At 37.3% G+C, this 14625-nt stretch overlaps 1 protein-coding gene across 1 annotated transcript in view; it reads right to left on the reverse strand.

Annotated features, from left to right (window-relative positions):
- Positions 1 to 14625, reverse strand: part of HPGD (15-hydroxyprostaglandin dehydrogenase) — a 30610-nt gene that overhangs the window by 15790 nt on the left and 195 nt on the right. The window contains exons 2-4 of the mRNA XM_025462874.3: positions 14214 to 14337; positions 10697 to 10803; positions 2256 to 2352 (exon numbers count right to left, since the gene is read on the reverse strand). Coding sequence (XP_025318659.1) covers positions 2256 to 2352; positions 10697 to 10803; positions 14214 to 14337 — 328 coding nt within the window. The remainder of the gene's footprint in view (positions 1 to 2255; positions 2353 to 10696; positions 10804 to 14213; positions 14338 to 14625) is intronic.

Genomic DNA, 14625 nt, shown 5'->3' on the forward strand with positions numbered 1-14625 from the left:
TCTCCCTACTTTTGGAACCGCATAGTTTAGACGTGCTGTCAATACTGGTCGGACTTTTAAAACCTCATAATTTATTTGAATTACTGAAGAACCATTGGTGAATCTTTCTTCCCCCTAGAATTTTAGAAGTCATTTGGTTAAGTTGTTCCAAAAGTTCCTGCCAAAAATTTATAGCTACTATTGAGTAACATGGTATCCGGTGGTATTAAATCCTACTCTCCTGAATAGAACATAGGTTGGGGTGCAAGTTGTGGCAAAGGTGGTTAGCCATCTACATGAATCTATTCTTTCCTTAGGTACATAGCTACACTACATTCTCAGAGTCTTTTGTGATTATGTGAGCCATGAGATCAAATTCTATACCAGAACATGAACAGAAGTGAGGTTTGTCATTACTGAGCTGGGGTGGGGGGTGTTTAGAAAAGCAGCTTCACCCCCTCAGTGTTCTCTTTATTTCAATGTCACAGAGAAAAGAGTCCCCTACCCCACCCCACCCCAGTACCTCCAGCAAAACTATGGATGCTCCATGTCAAAGAGCTTTTGTCAACCTGGTTTTCCAAATGATTGCATATTGAAGAGGCTTCCAACCACAAATATCTTGCCCAGGGCTGATGATATATGACAAATAAGCTTATACTATATTTAAGCCACTACGTGTTTCTGTTTATTACAGCCATTTAGCACTGAAGAGTAGCAGGATAGGTGACCCCAAAATGTGTCACTTTGGCATAAGGATTATTTTAAGCTAAAGGCACTTGAAAAACAGCAGGTATAAGAAGGGCACTCTGACCTTTCCTTTTCCTCCTGAAAGCAGGTGATAAAACTTCCATGTAAAAAATATGCCCTTCCTATACCAGGAGGAAAGAAACATTCTTATCACCAGAGATGGGGGTTTGAGGCCAACGGAAATCTGTACAGACCTTGTTAAAATAACTCTTATCTTCCTTTAGGCTCCCTATATATTTTAGTTGCTTCCCCACAATTACCTCTCTTTGTTCAACCTTGTTTATAAACGCTTAGGCCTAGCCATTCTTGAGTTTTGGTTTTCCCGTGGGGGCTTTCATGTACACATAAAAATCTATAAGCTTTTTTCTTATTAACCTGTCTTATGTCAATTTAATTCTCGGGCCCAGCCAGAGACCTTAAGAAACTCCAGGTAAAGTCTGGCCTCCCCTACAACAGAACCCAACTATTATATATGCCATATTTCAAATTATATATTCTTTCTAAAATCACATGGAAGTAGAGACACCTTAACTATGTTTTAGTACTCTTTACTTGGTCAAAGATGCTTTCACTTGCATTATCACTTAGTGCCACAGTAAGAGAGCTTAAAAGTCACCATTTAAAATAATAGGAATCGGGATGCGGAGAAAAGGGAACCCTCTTACACTGTTGGTGGGAATGTGAACTGGTGCAGCCACTCTGGAAAACTGTGTGGAGGTTCCTCAAAGAGTTAAAAATAGACCTGCCCTATGACCCAGCAATTGCACTATTGGGGATTTACCCCAAAGATACAGATGCAGTGAAACGCCGGGACACCTGCACCCCAATGTTTATAGCAGCAATGGCCACGATAGCCAAACTGTGGAAGGAGCCTCGGTGTCCAACGAAAGATGAATGGATAAAGAAGATGTGGTCTATGTATACAATGGAATATTACTCAGCTATTAGAAATGACAAATACCCACCATTTGCTTCAACGTGGATGGAACTGGAGGGTATTATGCTGAGTGAAGTAAGTCAGTCGGAGAAGGACAAACATTATATGTTCTCATTCATTTGGGGAATATAAATAATAGTGAAAGGGAATATAAGGGAAGGGAGAAGAAATGTGTGGGAAATATCAGAAAGGGAGACAGAACATAGAGACTCCTAACTCTGGGAAACGAACTAGGGGTGGTAGAAGGGGAGGAGGGCGGGGGGTGGGAGTGAATGGGTGACGGGCACTGGGGGTTATTCTGTATGTTAGTAAATTGAACACCAATAAAAAATTTAAAAAAAAATAATAAAATAAAATAATAGGAATCAACATATACTTCAAACTTCTGATCTTATGCAACAGAAAATTCCATAGAGCCAGGAGAAATGGAGCAAACAAATTTTCAATTCCCAACATGATTTGATAATAAATATACTTGGAAGATTTACTTTTATGGCTCAAATTATCAATAGGAAATCATTATCAATGTAGATTTACTTTTGTGGTCCAAATTACCAATAGGAAGTCATTATGAGGTAATCATGGTCCTTACCTGCTAAAGATGACATGTTTATAATGATGCCACCTTCTCCTCCGTTTTGCTTACTCATGTAATCCAAGCCAAGGTAGGTCCCACTGATAACAGATACCTAATCCAGAGGCATAAATGGGAAAAGCAACACAGCCGTTATTTATATATCATAGTCCCAAGTTTTAAGGCTATTGGAGACACCCAGGGAGATTTCTGCAAATACTATCACCAAAAATTTTTCAAGTGGCTGCTTGCTTTTTTTTAAAGCTGGTCTTGACTGGACTCTCTTTTGTTTGCCTCCAGCTGAGGAGCTTCTCACATCTCTGCAACTTCACTTCATTGTCCATTCTGAGATTTTATGAAAAAAGTCATATTACCATAGTGTTTGTCACTTGACCTCAAATCTAAGCATCTTTGAGAACTGTATATACAGTGTTCTTCTTTTCTGAATATTAGATATAAAATTCATTTACCCTTCTTAGCATATGGTTCTCAGATCCAGGTATTTTTCATTCATCTGCTCTGTTTAATTCTCTTGGACCTTGGAATATATAATAAGGGAAGCCCTTTATTTTCTACACAGCTTTCATGTCCTTTTTTATTTCTAATAAAAAGTCTGTTTTGCACTTGTTTCTGTAGGGGAAGGTGATCTTCTTAGGTTTAGTATGGACACTGATTAATTTTTTAAAGATTTTATTTATTTATTTATTTATTTATTTATTTATTTATTTATTTATTCATAAGAGACACACAGATAGAGAGAGAGGCAGAGACACAGGCAGAGGGAGAAGCAGGCCCCATGCAGGGAGCTGGACTTGGGAATTGATCCCAGGTCTCCAGGATCACACCCTGGGCTGAAGGCGGCGTTAAACCGCTGGGCCACTGGGGCTGCCCGACACTGATTAATTTAATCTAGTCACAGAAATCCCATTCTCTTTGCTAGTAACTTGTTTGGAGGCCTACATGTGACCCATTTCTAGCCACTGAGACCTGAGGAGCAGTCAGCTGGAGTGGGTCCAGGTAAGGGGGCGGGTGGTGGTGGAACAGGATGTTACTGAAAAAAAAATTGTTGCTTTTAAGAAAATCAGAAAGAAATTATTACATCAGAATGAGGTCTTTTTCCATCATTTAGTAGGGGTGTGATGGCTGGAAGATACAGTTACATTGTTAGTATCCTTAAGACGAAATCTCCAAGAAGGGAGGCCGACTGGAGAGATGAAAAGAAACTGAGTTCCGGTAGCACTGTGTTGCAGTATCAAGCAATCCTGACCTCTGTGTTGTGTGAGACCACGTAAGTCTTTTGCTTGGTTTCAGCATCCGAACTTTGGATCAGCTAGGCACATCTTCCTACTGTCTGCCACTTAATCTTCTGCATCACTCTTGCAACTGCCTCTGTGAGCGTTTACTCTGATTTGTTTCTCACCTCTATGCATAAGCATGGTTCTATTCTAACATTTGAGAATTCACCACTACCAAAAACAACCTGTGATACAAAACTCCTACTTGATGACTTATTTTCCCTTTATTTTTATTTTTTTGAGATTTTATTTATTTATTCATGAGAGACACAGACTGAGAGAGGCAGATACATAGGCAGAGGGAGAAGCAGGCTCCATGCAGGCAGCCTGACATGGGACTCTATCCCGGGACCCCAGGATCACGCCCTGGGCCGAAGGCAGGCGCTAAACTGCTGAGCCACCCAGGGATCCCCTTATTTTCCCTTTTAGATTTAAGAATTCCTCTCCCTTCCAACTCAGACTTTTAGCAGGTGAACATTTTCTTTTGACATCTTAATTCCTGCTTTTTTGGGGGGAGGTGGTCTTTACAATACTGGAAAGAAAATGATACAACAGTAATGAGTCTGAAACTGAGGGCATATATTGGCATTTACCTTCTTTTTATTTTAAAAAGTCCATTTGGAGTTTTCTTGACATTCAACATCGCCTCCCTACCTAATAGCAGTTATGAAAAAAAAAGTAAATTAAAGATTCTATTCACTTAAGCCATGTGTCAGTTTGATATTAAGTAGGCTTAGGGAGAATGAGTAAAATCTCCACATGATTCCTTTTAAAAAGAAAAAATACAAAACATTGAAGGGTTTATATAAGAAGGAAAAAATGAACATGGCTGAAATTATTGAAGTCAGTTAGATTCTGGTAGTTTCTGCCTAAATCTCTAGCATGTCTGGACAGAATTTCTGTTTACACATATTGGTGCTATGCTTTTATTCTCAGGTATTTATAGCTTTGCTGACACTCTGTTTTTGTGTTTTCAACCTCCAGAAGATGCAGCCAGATAGAAAGTTTGGAAATATTTAAGCTTTTCTTTTCTTTTTTTTTTTTTAAAGGAAAATTTCCAGGTCTTTAGTGGAGGAGGCCAAAGGATTATTTTCCCATCCATTATCAAGAACGAAGTAATTTTTCAAATCTACAAAATAGGGTCTAATGCTTTGGCTGGGACATATGTGATATTTTCATCTTCTTTCCTAGAACAATCTCTTCCTTATCCCAAATTAATATATTCAAGGAAATGTTAGGAAACCACAGAATAAAATGTTTTTTTATTAATGTTCCTAATATATTTTTGTCCCTTGGCAATATTTATATATCACATACATTGGGTCATTAAAATATCAAGCATCTAGGGGGAAAAAAGAAAATTAAAATTATAGACAAGTTCTAGCTACAAACACAAAACAGCTGAGATCTATAGTATTATTTTAGTCTATCATACAGGTACTCTCAAATTTTGTATTTGACCTTCAAAAAATTTTTTTTTAAGATTTTACTTATTTATTTATGACAGACACAGAAAGAGAGAGAGAGAGAGAAAGAGAGAGAGAGAAAGGCAGAGACACAGGCAGAGGGAGAAGCAGACTCCATGCAGGAGCCTGACGTAGGACTCAATCCCAGGTCTCTAGGATCACACCCCGGGCTGAAGGGGGTGCTAAACTGCTGGGCCACCGGGGCTGCCCGACATTCGAAAAATTTTGCACTTGACTCTCAAAAAAAAGAAAAAGAAAATCCTATGTCTAATTTCACATGGTGCAAATAAAAATTCAATTATTGGCAAAATGGTCTAGTTAACACATGCTTACTCAACAGTTTTGGTTATGAACAATTTTTATATGTAATACCAAAATTATAACTGCTGTATTCCAAATCCTAAATCATTTTTTTTCCACAGATTAAAGCATTCTATAAATTAAAATCACTCATAAATCCCCCGTATTGGGAATAATTCTTAAGTAACAAAGTTATATGGACAAATGGTAATAATGTATTTGTTTAAACCTTCTTATCAGGCATCATCTCTTCTTAATATATATCTATAAAATATATTATTATATATAATATATAACGTTATATATTACATATATATTTCCATAACCTATATGTAAAAAGCGCACACACGTATTCTCTACTGAAATTTTCTAATCTAACATTTTCCTTATCTTCCTCCCCTCTGAGGTTCCTTTTAGCTTATTTCTGGTCCTTATATACACTCTAATTTTAAAAACTCTGTTATCTAAATCATGAGACATTGTCTTCCAAGTTTCCTGTCTTTTCTCCAGCCTGATTCTGGGGGAATACTAATATAGATGATTTTTTTTTCTAAAATTCTTTTTATCTTTTATTTCCAGCCTTTTTCCATTTTTGCTTGTTTATGTGGTAAATATTATTGTAGTCCCCCTTGCAGAGCTAGTTATTTAATTTGTAATCAACATCCTTGGGAGCCAAGAAAAGGGAGCACATTTTGACATTTCTGCCCATCTCCTCAACTCTTCTTAGAGGTAGAGTAGGGCAGAGGAATCTACCTCATATAGAAATGAGATTATAAGAATGAAGAAAATGTAAGTTTTTACATTCTGGAGGATAAATGTAATTTATTGAGTGATACTATCTATGTAGTAAGAACTATGCTGGATATTTCATGTAAGTTTCACTTTAGTTAAGCTTAATCATCCTTCAGGAAATTATCTTTGTCCCCTTAAAATTAGGAAATTCAAGACCAGAGAAATGAAATAAAAGTTCATGAGTTCAAGCAGCCTGGGTGGCTCAGCTGTTTAGCGTCACCTTTGGCCAGGGCCTGATCCTGGAGACCCGGGATTGAGTCCCACGTCGGGCTCCCTGCATGGAGCCTGCATGGAGCCCTCTGCCTGTGTCTCTGCCTCTCTCTCTCTCTCTCTCTCTCTCTCGTGAATAAATAAATAAAATCTTAAAAAAAAAAAAGTTCATGGATCCTAAACTCATAACTGTAATCTAGTTTTGTCTGATTGTAAATGTATACCCTTCCCAGTACAAATCTTTAGTCAACCCTTGTATTTCTGAAAAAAAAAAAAATAAATAATCAATAGCAATAAGCCATCTGTTTTGTTTAGTTTTTATTTGAGTACACTAAGGGATTCAATATATGTTAGTTACATGTCCAAATCAGATTATAAATCCCACCTGAATGGGAATGAATTATTTAGGCTTACTAAAGGTCAAAAAGTAAAAGAAATATATCAAAGAATGGCCTTATCAATATTCAAAGTTAAGTCTACCTCCACCCGCCCAATTGCCAGAGTAACCTTTGATAGTTATTCAAAGGTTCAGTCTTTTCTGAACATTTCTAATGAGCTCTGGGTAACTATAAAGAAAGCTACTGGGGTTGGCTTCAGATTAAGGAGGAAGCACAGAATAGCCTAATGGAAACGAAGAATGGGAAGAGGTTTAATGTATCTCTTGTGTGGGAAGAATGGTGAGATCTGCTCAGTTGAGGATAAGGAAGCAGTAAGTTTGGTAAGGAGTAAAAGTGGAAGGACAGATGATACAGCATGGCAACACTGATGTATTAGAAAATAAACCAAATATATTAAAATACAAAAATGAATATTCATGAATGCAAAATATCATAGGATAAGAGTTTATTTATCCAATAAACATTAATTGGACATCTACTCTGTACACAAAATTTTCATTTATTAAGAGAGCTTACAGTATACTTGCATAAGCTGCACAGGCATAAAAATAATTCTAATAAAATTTTTAAATTTCTAAGCCCTATAAGAATGGTATAATTATGGTATACAAGGTTCCAGAAGAAGAGATATTTGGTGAGGTCCTTTAACTAAGTGGTTACTCTCTGACAGGGACAGGAACATAGAAAAACATGCAAAAGAACACACGGGGTACTGTAAAAGGAGGCAAATTACATTCAAAGTCTAAAAAAAATAATATGAACCAAATACAAATATTTGCATTGTACTAACAAAGATAATCAAGTTAGAAGGATAAGGATAGATCAGACCCTAATCTACTCTTGAAACGGGTGTTGCAGGTAGGAGGGGAAGTAACATGTTTTCAAGTTATATATAGGTAACAAAGGTTATATCTTGCTCTCTAGATGTAAAATTAAATAAATGTCCTTAGTTCCTGGAGTTAAGCTAAGGAGTGGCCTATGTCAGCAGAGTCCAAAGAAAAATAAAGGCCAGATAATTTCAATGAGGAAGGATCCAAGAGAGTGAGTTGTAACCAAAGGACTCAAATAAAATTCTCCTGGTGTTCTAGAATTCTCTATTTGTAGACAATGTACGAATTTTTAGCTTGCAACAAGTTTATTCATCCAGGCTATGTTAAAGCAAACATGCTCTCTCAGCCAGATGAAGACTGATGATTCTAATCTTATTATTTTTGTGATAATGTCTTCACTATTTTCATGTTCTTTATATCAACTCTAATCATTATAGTTTTCTGACTGCTAATTTCTTAGAAGACACAGTAAGTGTTCATTATTAATGCAACAAATATATGCAACTTTATGCCCTTTATCTATAAAATAACTGTAGCTATTACTGATGAAACTGTTAAAATATCAGTAGTGAGGGTATAGGGAGAAAACTGCTCTGTGATTTGTGCTTTTTCACTAGCAAAGCTTGATTCAAAGAAATTCTTATCAGGTTATGTGGTTGTGGAAAGCGCCATTAAGTTTATAAAAATATATTCTTAAATATTCTTGAAGTTCTCAACTGGTCATACATTTATTTGTTTCTTGATCTGGCAACCAAAGGATGTAATGAAGTATGGTTCCTAATGAGTCAGGGGCAGCATCCAGAGATTAATAAAATGTACAATTTTCAAGGTACCTGGGTGGTTCAGTTGGTTAAGTGTCTGCCTTTGGCTCAGGTCATGATTCCAGGGTCCTGGGAACAAGCTCCACATCACGGTCCCTGCTAAGTGGGGAGTCAGCTTCTCTCTCTCCCTCTGCCTCTTCCCCTAACTCATGAGCACTCTCTCTCTCTCTCAAGTAAATAAAATCTTAAAAATAAATAAGTAAAATGTACAATTCTCTTACCAGCAGAAAAAATTAAATGTATCCTGTGGAATTTAACAAAGGAATGGAAAAAAGATAAAAAAAACAAAAAGAAAACTTAGTAAACTCAAAATATGAACTAAAGGGGAACGGTCGCTCAGTTGGTTAAACATCTGATTCATGATTTCAGCTCAGGTCATCATCTTATGGGTCATGAGATCAAGCCCTACATCAGGCTCCACACTCAGCAAGGAGTCTGCTTCTCTCTCTCTCTCTCTCTCTTTCACTGTCCTCTACCCCTCTCCAACTCATTCTGTTTATAAAATAAATAAATGAATCTTTAAAAAAATATTAAAAAAATAAGATACAAACAAATCTGTAAGAATAAATCTCAGTAGAGGGTAATAATAAATATAAGTGGCTTAAATTCATAAATATAAAATGCAGATATCCTCAGGTGTGACCTAAACAATAAGTGCTCATGCTATACTGTCCGCAAGAGACAAATTCAATATGAAAGTTGACAGGTCAGGTCTCTAAACACACAAACATATCCTAGAAAGACTTTGGGGGAAACTTGACAGGTAGGTTTTAAAGTTATTTTGAAATCTAATGATATCTAGGAACACTTGAGACGAGTGTTAAAAAGAACTGGAAGGAAATTATTCTCTAAAATAGCACCTTTCATTCTCAGTTTAAGGACTTTAGGCATCTGTCAAGCTTGTGGAGAAACTTTGTACCCTTCAAAGTGGTTCAGTTCTTTTGTGAGGTAGTATAATTCTCATTACTCCCATCAAGTTATTAGGTAAGAAATTACTCATGGGAATGTAGATTCAAGTCATATATTTATTGACTAAGCACTATCTTCAAGATATTGTGTTGACTACTAAGAAAGAAAGATAAAACACAACACATCCTGTTTTTAAGGAGTTTATCATTGCCTAGGAGGGCATCAAGAAGTATGGGGCCACTCCCTGTATGTTTATACACACAGTGGCCCTTCTGTACTTTACACATACCTGTTTTGCAAGACTGGTAGGATGACCTTAACAGGTAAAGCATGGTGACCCCTTCACAGCCTACCTCTTACAGCATGCTTTGGCTAAGATTTAAGTTTCACTACACCCCACTATCTTACCTCAACGGTGTTTATAAAGTGGGATAGCCAACAAACTTGTGATACAGAGGGTAAAACAGAAATTGTATTTCTTATTTCTACATTCTTCGTAATTTAGGAGCTAAATAATCATCAAACATTGTAGAAGTTACACACACACACACACACACATTGACTTTCAGGATAAAAATCTTAATAATTATAAAGTCCAACAGTCACTTTTGCCTTGCATCCTGTTATGTTTCTGGAATTAAATTAAGATTTAGTTTATAAATAAGTAATTTAAGCCAGGATTGACAAGTATTTTTCTGTAAAGGGCCATATGGTAAATAGTTTAGTCAGTGCACATCATAAGGTAGTTACAACTATTCAACTCTGCTCTGTAGCAAAAAGGAACCATAGACAATATATACATGGATGATAGCTGTGCTTCAATAAAACTATAAACATTGAAATTTAAATTTTATTTTTTTTTAGATTTTATTTATTTATTCATGAGAGACAGAGAGAGAGAGAGAGAGGCAGAGACAAAGGCAGAGGGAGAAGCAGGCTCCATTCAGGGAGCATGATGTGGGACTTGATCCTGGGTCCCCAGGATCACACCCTGGGCCAAAGGTGGTGCTAAACCGCTGAGTCACCCAGGCTGCCCAAAATTTAAATTTCAGATATTCACATAGTTCGTATTCTTTTTACATTTTTTCAACCCTAAGAAATGTAAGACCCATTTTTAGCTCCCAAGTACAAAAGCAGGTGGCAGGCCAGTTTCATCTAGGACCATGGTTTGGTAACTCATAAGTTATGTGATAAACTATGTTTTTTTTTTCTTCATATTTCCTTTTAAGATTTTTAAGACAGATTTATTTGCATAATTAGACGTTTCAAATGTCTTCCCATTTGTAAAAGGAAATTCTTCTTTTCTAGCTTTCTGTAACTTGCCATTCTCTATGTTGTTGGTCACTGTATTGATTCCATAATGTAAGAACCTTTTCTCCAGTAAAAGCATCATTTTATTAAACAGGTTTAGGCAATAAACATGGCTTAGATAGCTTACCAAATTAATTTGCACAGTTTTTTCCCAGTTTTTCTCATTATTGACACCAGCGTTATTGACCAAAATGTCCAATCTTCCAAAGTGGTCCACAACTTTTCTAAAAGTATCTAAGAAAAAAAAAAAGACATTATAGATACATTCTTGTGTTCCAGATGTACATTTCAATCCTACCCTGTGCCTTGACATTAATTTTCATTTATTCACTTTTATAATGAAAATTTTACTCTTAGACTGTAACTTAATGCCTTGCTTCTAGGAGCATGGTTTGTGAGCCAGCAGCATCAACAGCTTTACCCTGAAACTTGTTAGAAATGCATAATCTGGGGCATCTGGGTGGGTCAGCTGGTTGAGCATCTGACTCTCGATTTCAGCTCAGTTCATGATCTCATGGGTCATGAGATGCCAGCACTGTTGGGGATTCTGTACTCAGTAGAGAATCTGCTTGAAGATTCTCTCTCTACCCTTCCCCCTACTCATGCACTCTAAAATAAATAATAAATCTTTTTTTTTTTTTAACGCATAGTCTGTTGCCACCACAGACCTACTGAATCAGACTCTTTAATTAGGTCTGTAAATGAGCTGTATGCACACTGAAGTTCTTAATGTAGTAAATTTTGGACAACTGAGCCTCCTAAGCTAAGAGCTCTTAGAAGTCCACTTGGACAGCCAATATCTCTTGGTTCTTAAGAAATTACTGAAGTTCTGTGGCTTAGACTATGACAAATATCCTTTTTTTAAATAAGCCATATTATCTTTATACAGTATTATATTAAACATGAGTCTTCTTGTATTCAGATTCATTATGATCATTTCAAGGAGTCTGATACCCCAGTAAGAAAAAGTGTATTTTCATTCAGTTGATCTGGCTACTGTGACTTCAATATTTACTATTCTTTTTTCGTTCTATTATTGCTACTTTGTATTACTATTTTGTATAACTATTTTGTATAAAAACTACTTTCAACCAGGGTAAAATCCACATAGATTCTGAGGCCTGAAGGTCACTCATTACATGGTCCAACCACATATCCCATCTAGTCCTTCCAACCCTCCTTCCTTAGCCAGTTCATACTTGACTTTACCACTTTTGTATTAAGAAACACATTATTTCTCAAAGCAGGTTTTGACAATAGTTGTGTAGATTTAAACTGTTTCCTTGGGCCTTCTACCATTGGTTCTAGCTGTATTACTTGAGACTATAGATAACAACCATGGTTGTTTTTCCAAATGATAGAAATGTATTCTCCGGTCTTAGGGCCAATATAGGAATTAGTTGAAAACAGAAAATCTAGACAAGCTTTATTTTGATTGATAAATCTAGAATCATTAACAGTCACCAGGCATATTGAAGAGGGCATGGCTTCATCAGTTCCCAAATGGATAAACTACAATGCAATTAATTGCCAAAAATATTGCAAAAGCCATTATTTACAGTACTTTACCATACTGTTATAGAAAACAACAAAATAAAAATTTTCTATTCTTTTATGGAATCTTTAAACTGCGTAGAATCTCCAATTGATTCCAGAAAAGTCCTCTAGCAGAAAATATCTAAGGAATATATGTGAATATATATATATATATATAACTTATATATATATAAATTTTTTAATATAATATATATATATATAATTTTTTTTGAATTCCACCTAAAGCATTTTCTACTCTTCAAAATTCCACCTCCATCTTATAGGAAATTTAGGTTGGTAAGTATATAAGTCCAATTGCTTCTTTAATTTTCTTTCCTCATTCTGGTCTCTACTGCATTCCTTATTCTCTGCCCTTATCAATATCTAAAACATCATCTTTTCTCTGACCTACTACTGAATTTCAGGTTGAAGTGGCTTACAGTTCAGCTCTTGCTGACATTTATAAGCTATACCTAAACTCTCCATGCAGTATTTTTTTTTCATTTGTAAAATGAATTACAGTTGGATCATCTCTAAGAAACTTTTCACCTCCGTATTTACTTGATTTCAAAGAAGTCTCCGTTAGTCACAGCTTAAACAGTTTCAAAAGCTGTAGATGGCATTAAATTCTGAAATCGTTAGAGTCAGGGCCATGTCTTCCTTAAATGCAAATAAATGCTGATGTCTAGACAACATGTGGACTTCTCATGACCAACATGCCTTCTCCTGGTCACTCACTATGTGTCTGAGTTTCCTCCTCCACAATCACTTATCCTTAAGGAATGTGTTTACAGCCAAGATACTAATTTTAAATACTGGGAAGGAAAAACAATTAAGGTTAAATGTCACATGTGAAACCACATAAATTCAGGCAGAAGTAGTTTTAGATGATCTATACTGTTTCCTATTTCATCAGCATGGATGTTGGAATTTGGCATGACTTTATCCTCAATCCAAAATATCATGCACAATCAACAAAACTTTATCTTCTAGCAAAATATTCCACTAGCACTGGGTTCACAGATCTCTTCTAGTCATGCTTGTAATTCATGTTATAGGTCCTTACCATTTTAGATTTAATTACATAATTTCCTTTAAAACAATCTCCTTTAACTGTAGGAGGAACACCCCCTTCTAAGATACCACTCCATCTTCACCCTCTTATAGAATATTCCAACATTTCAAAGAAACTTACATTTTCAGTGTTCCTTTAAAAACAGGAGTACAAGAGTGACTTTTACGGAAGATTTTTTTTTTTTTTTGCCCTTTGATTACAGATGTGCCTAACAATTTCATCTTCCAATAAAACTGTGAAATACATATATTTTATTTTTCTACTTCTCCTCCCCCCCCCCCCAGGAAATCATATTTTTTCATGCAAATCTATCAGGCCGCCATATGACCAAATCTGTTAATTGTACAGCCAATACTGTCCTCCCTATCTCACAAGTAGATTGTTCTATTTTAAGGGAGTAGATCGGAAACAGGAAAGCATTGAGGAAAGTCTGATAGAAACTTTTCTTCTGCAATTCTAACACTGTAGCGCAGCTATTATTATTTTTAAGTACCATTTCAGAGGGGAAAAGCCAGAGAGAACATTTGGATGAAAGCATCTAGCACGTCTGCGATGATGATCCTTGATCTTGCATTCTCTTATGTTTAAAAGGAAACATTGCCACATTTGGTTGTCATTGGACTCTGCATCTTCAGCGTTCTGGGAGAAGTTGTTTGCCACAGTCCCTTAGCCTACTTCAACTTTCCAAGTTCCATCTGCAATTTCGATCATTTAATAATTACTGCAGCAGCACGGTCTTTGAATACACAAAGGAATTGCGATTACATTCTGTGCTGCCAAATGACTAAAAGGTGTCTCAAGCAGCCTTGGTTCTCCCCCCACCCCCACCCCCACCCCCCTTAGTTTTTATGGCTATCCAGATGTCAGCTGGAAACCTAACAGTCCAAGTTCTCTATTGGAGCTTCTCAGGAGCTGCTTTCCAGGAGGGAGCCGATCTGCCCGCACCCAGGCTGCTTCCCTGGCTCGGGCTGCCTTCAGGTCGCTGCTTGCTCAAGGCGTGTTCCCTGTGGATGGATGGACTCCCCTCACTTACCTCTCAGTTGTCCCTGGTCAGCCACATCGCACTGGATGAACAGAGTCTTCTGAGGTTCAAACTGCTCATCCAGGGCAGCTTTACACTTTACACCTGCTTCGAGATTCCAATCGACCAGCGCTACCTGCAGACAAGAGAGGAATCGAGGTCCTGCACAGCTTGTGCAGCAGACAGGGGAGCAGTAAATAAACACCGGGACGCTCCCCTCCGGGAGCTCAGATTCTGCGATTCAAGTTTAAGATCTGCTCCAGACCGTGAGCCTCGGCAGCTTTCGGGACCGGCCGGGGGTGCGGGGTGGGGGGTGGGGTGGGGGGGCTAGGGCGCGGCCCCCAGCTCGCGGGGCGTCCCTGGGCCGGGGTGGGGGTGGGGGTGGGGGCGGGGGGGGGGCGAGGGTGCGTTCCCGCGGCCGGGG

Source organism: Canis lupus, chromosome 25 (genome assembly GCF_003254725.2).
Source record: "Canis lupus dingo isolate Sandy chromosome 25, ASM325472v2, whole genome shotgun sequence".
Taxonomy (NCBI): Eukaryota; Metazoa; Chordata; class Mammalia; order Carnivora; family Canidae; genus Canis; species Canis lupus.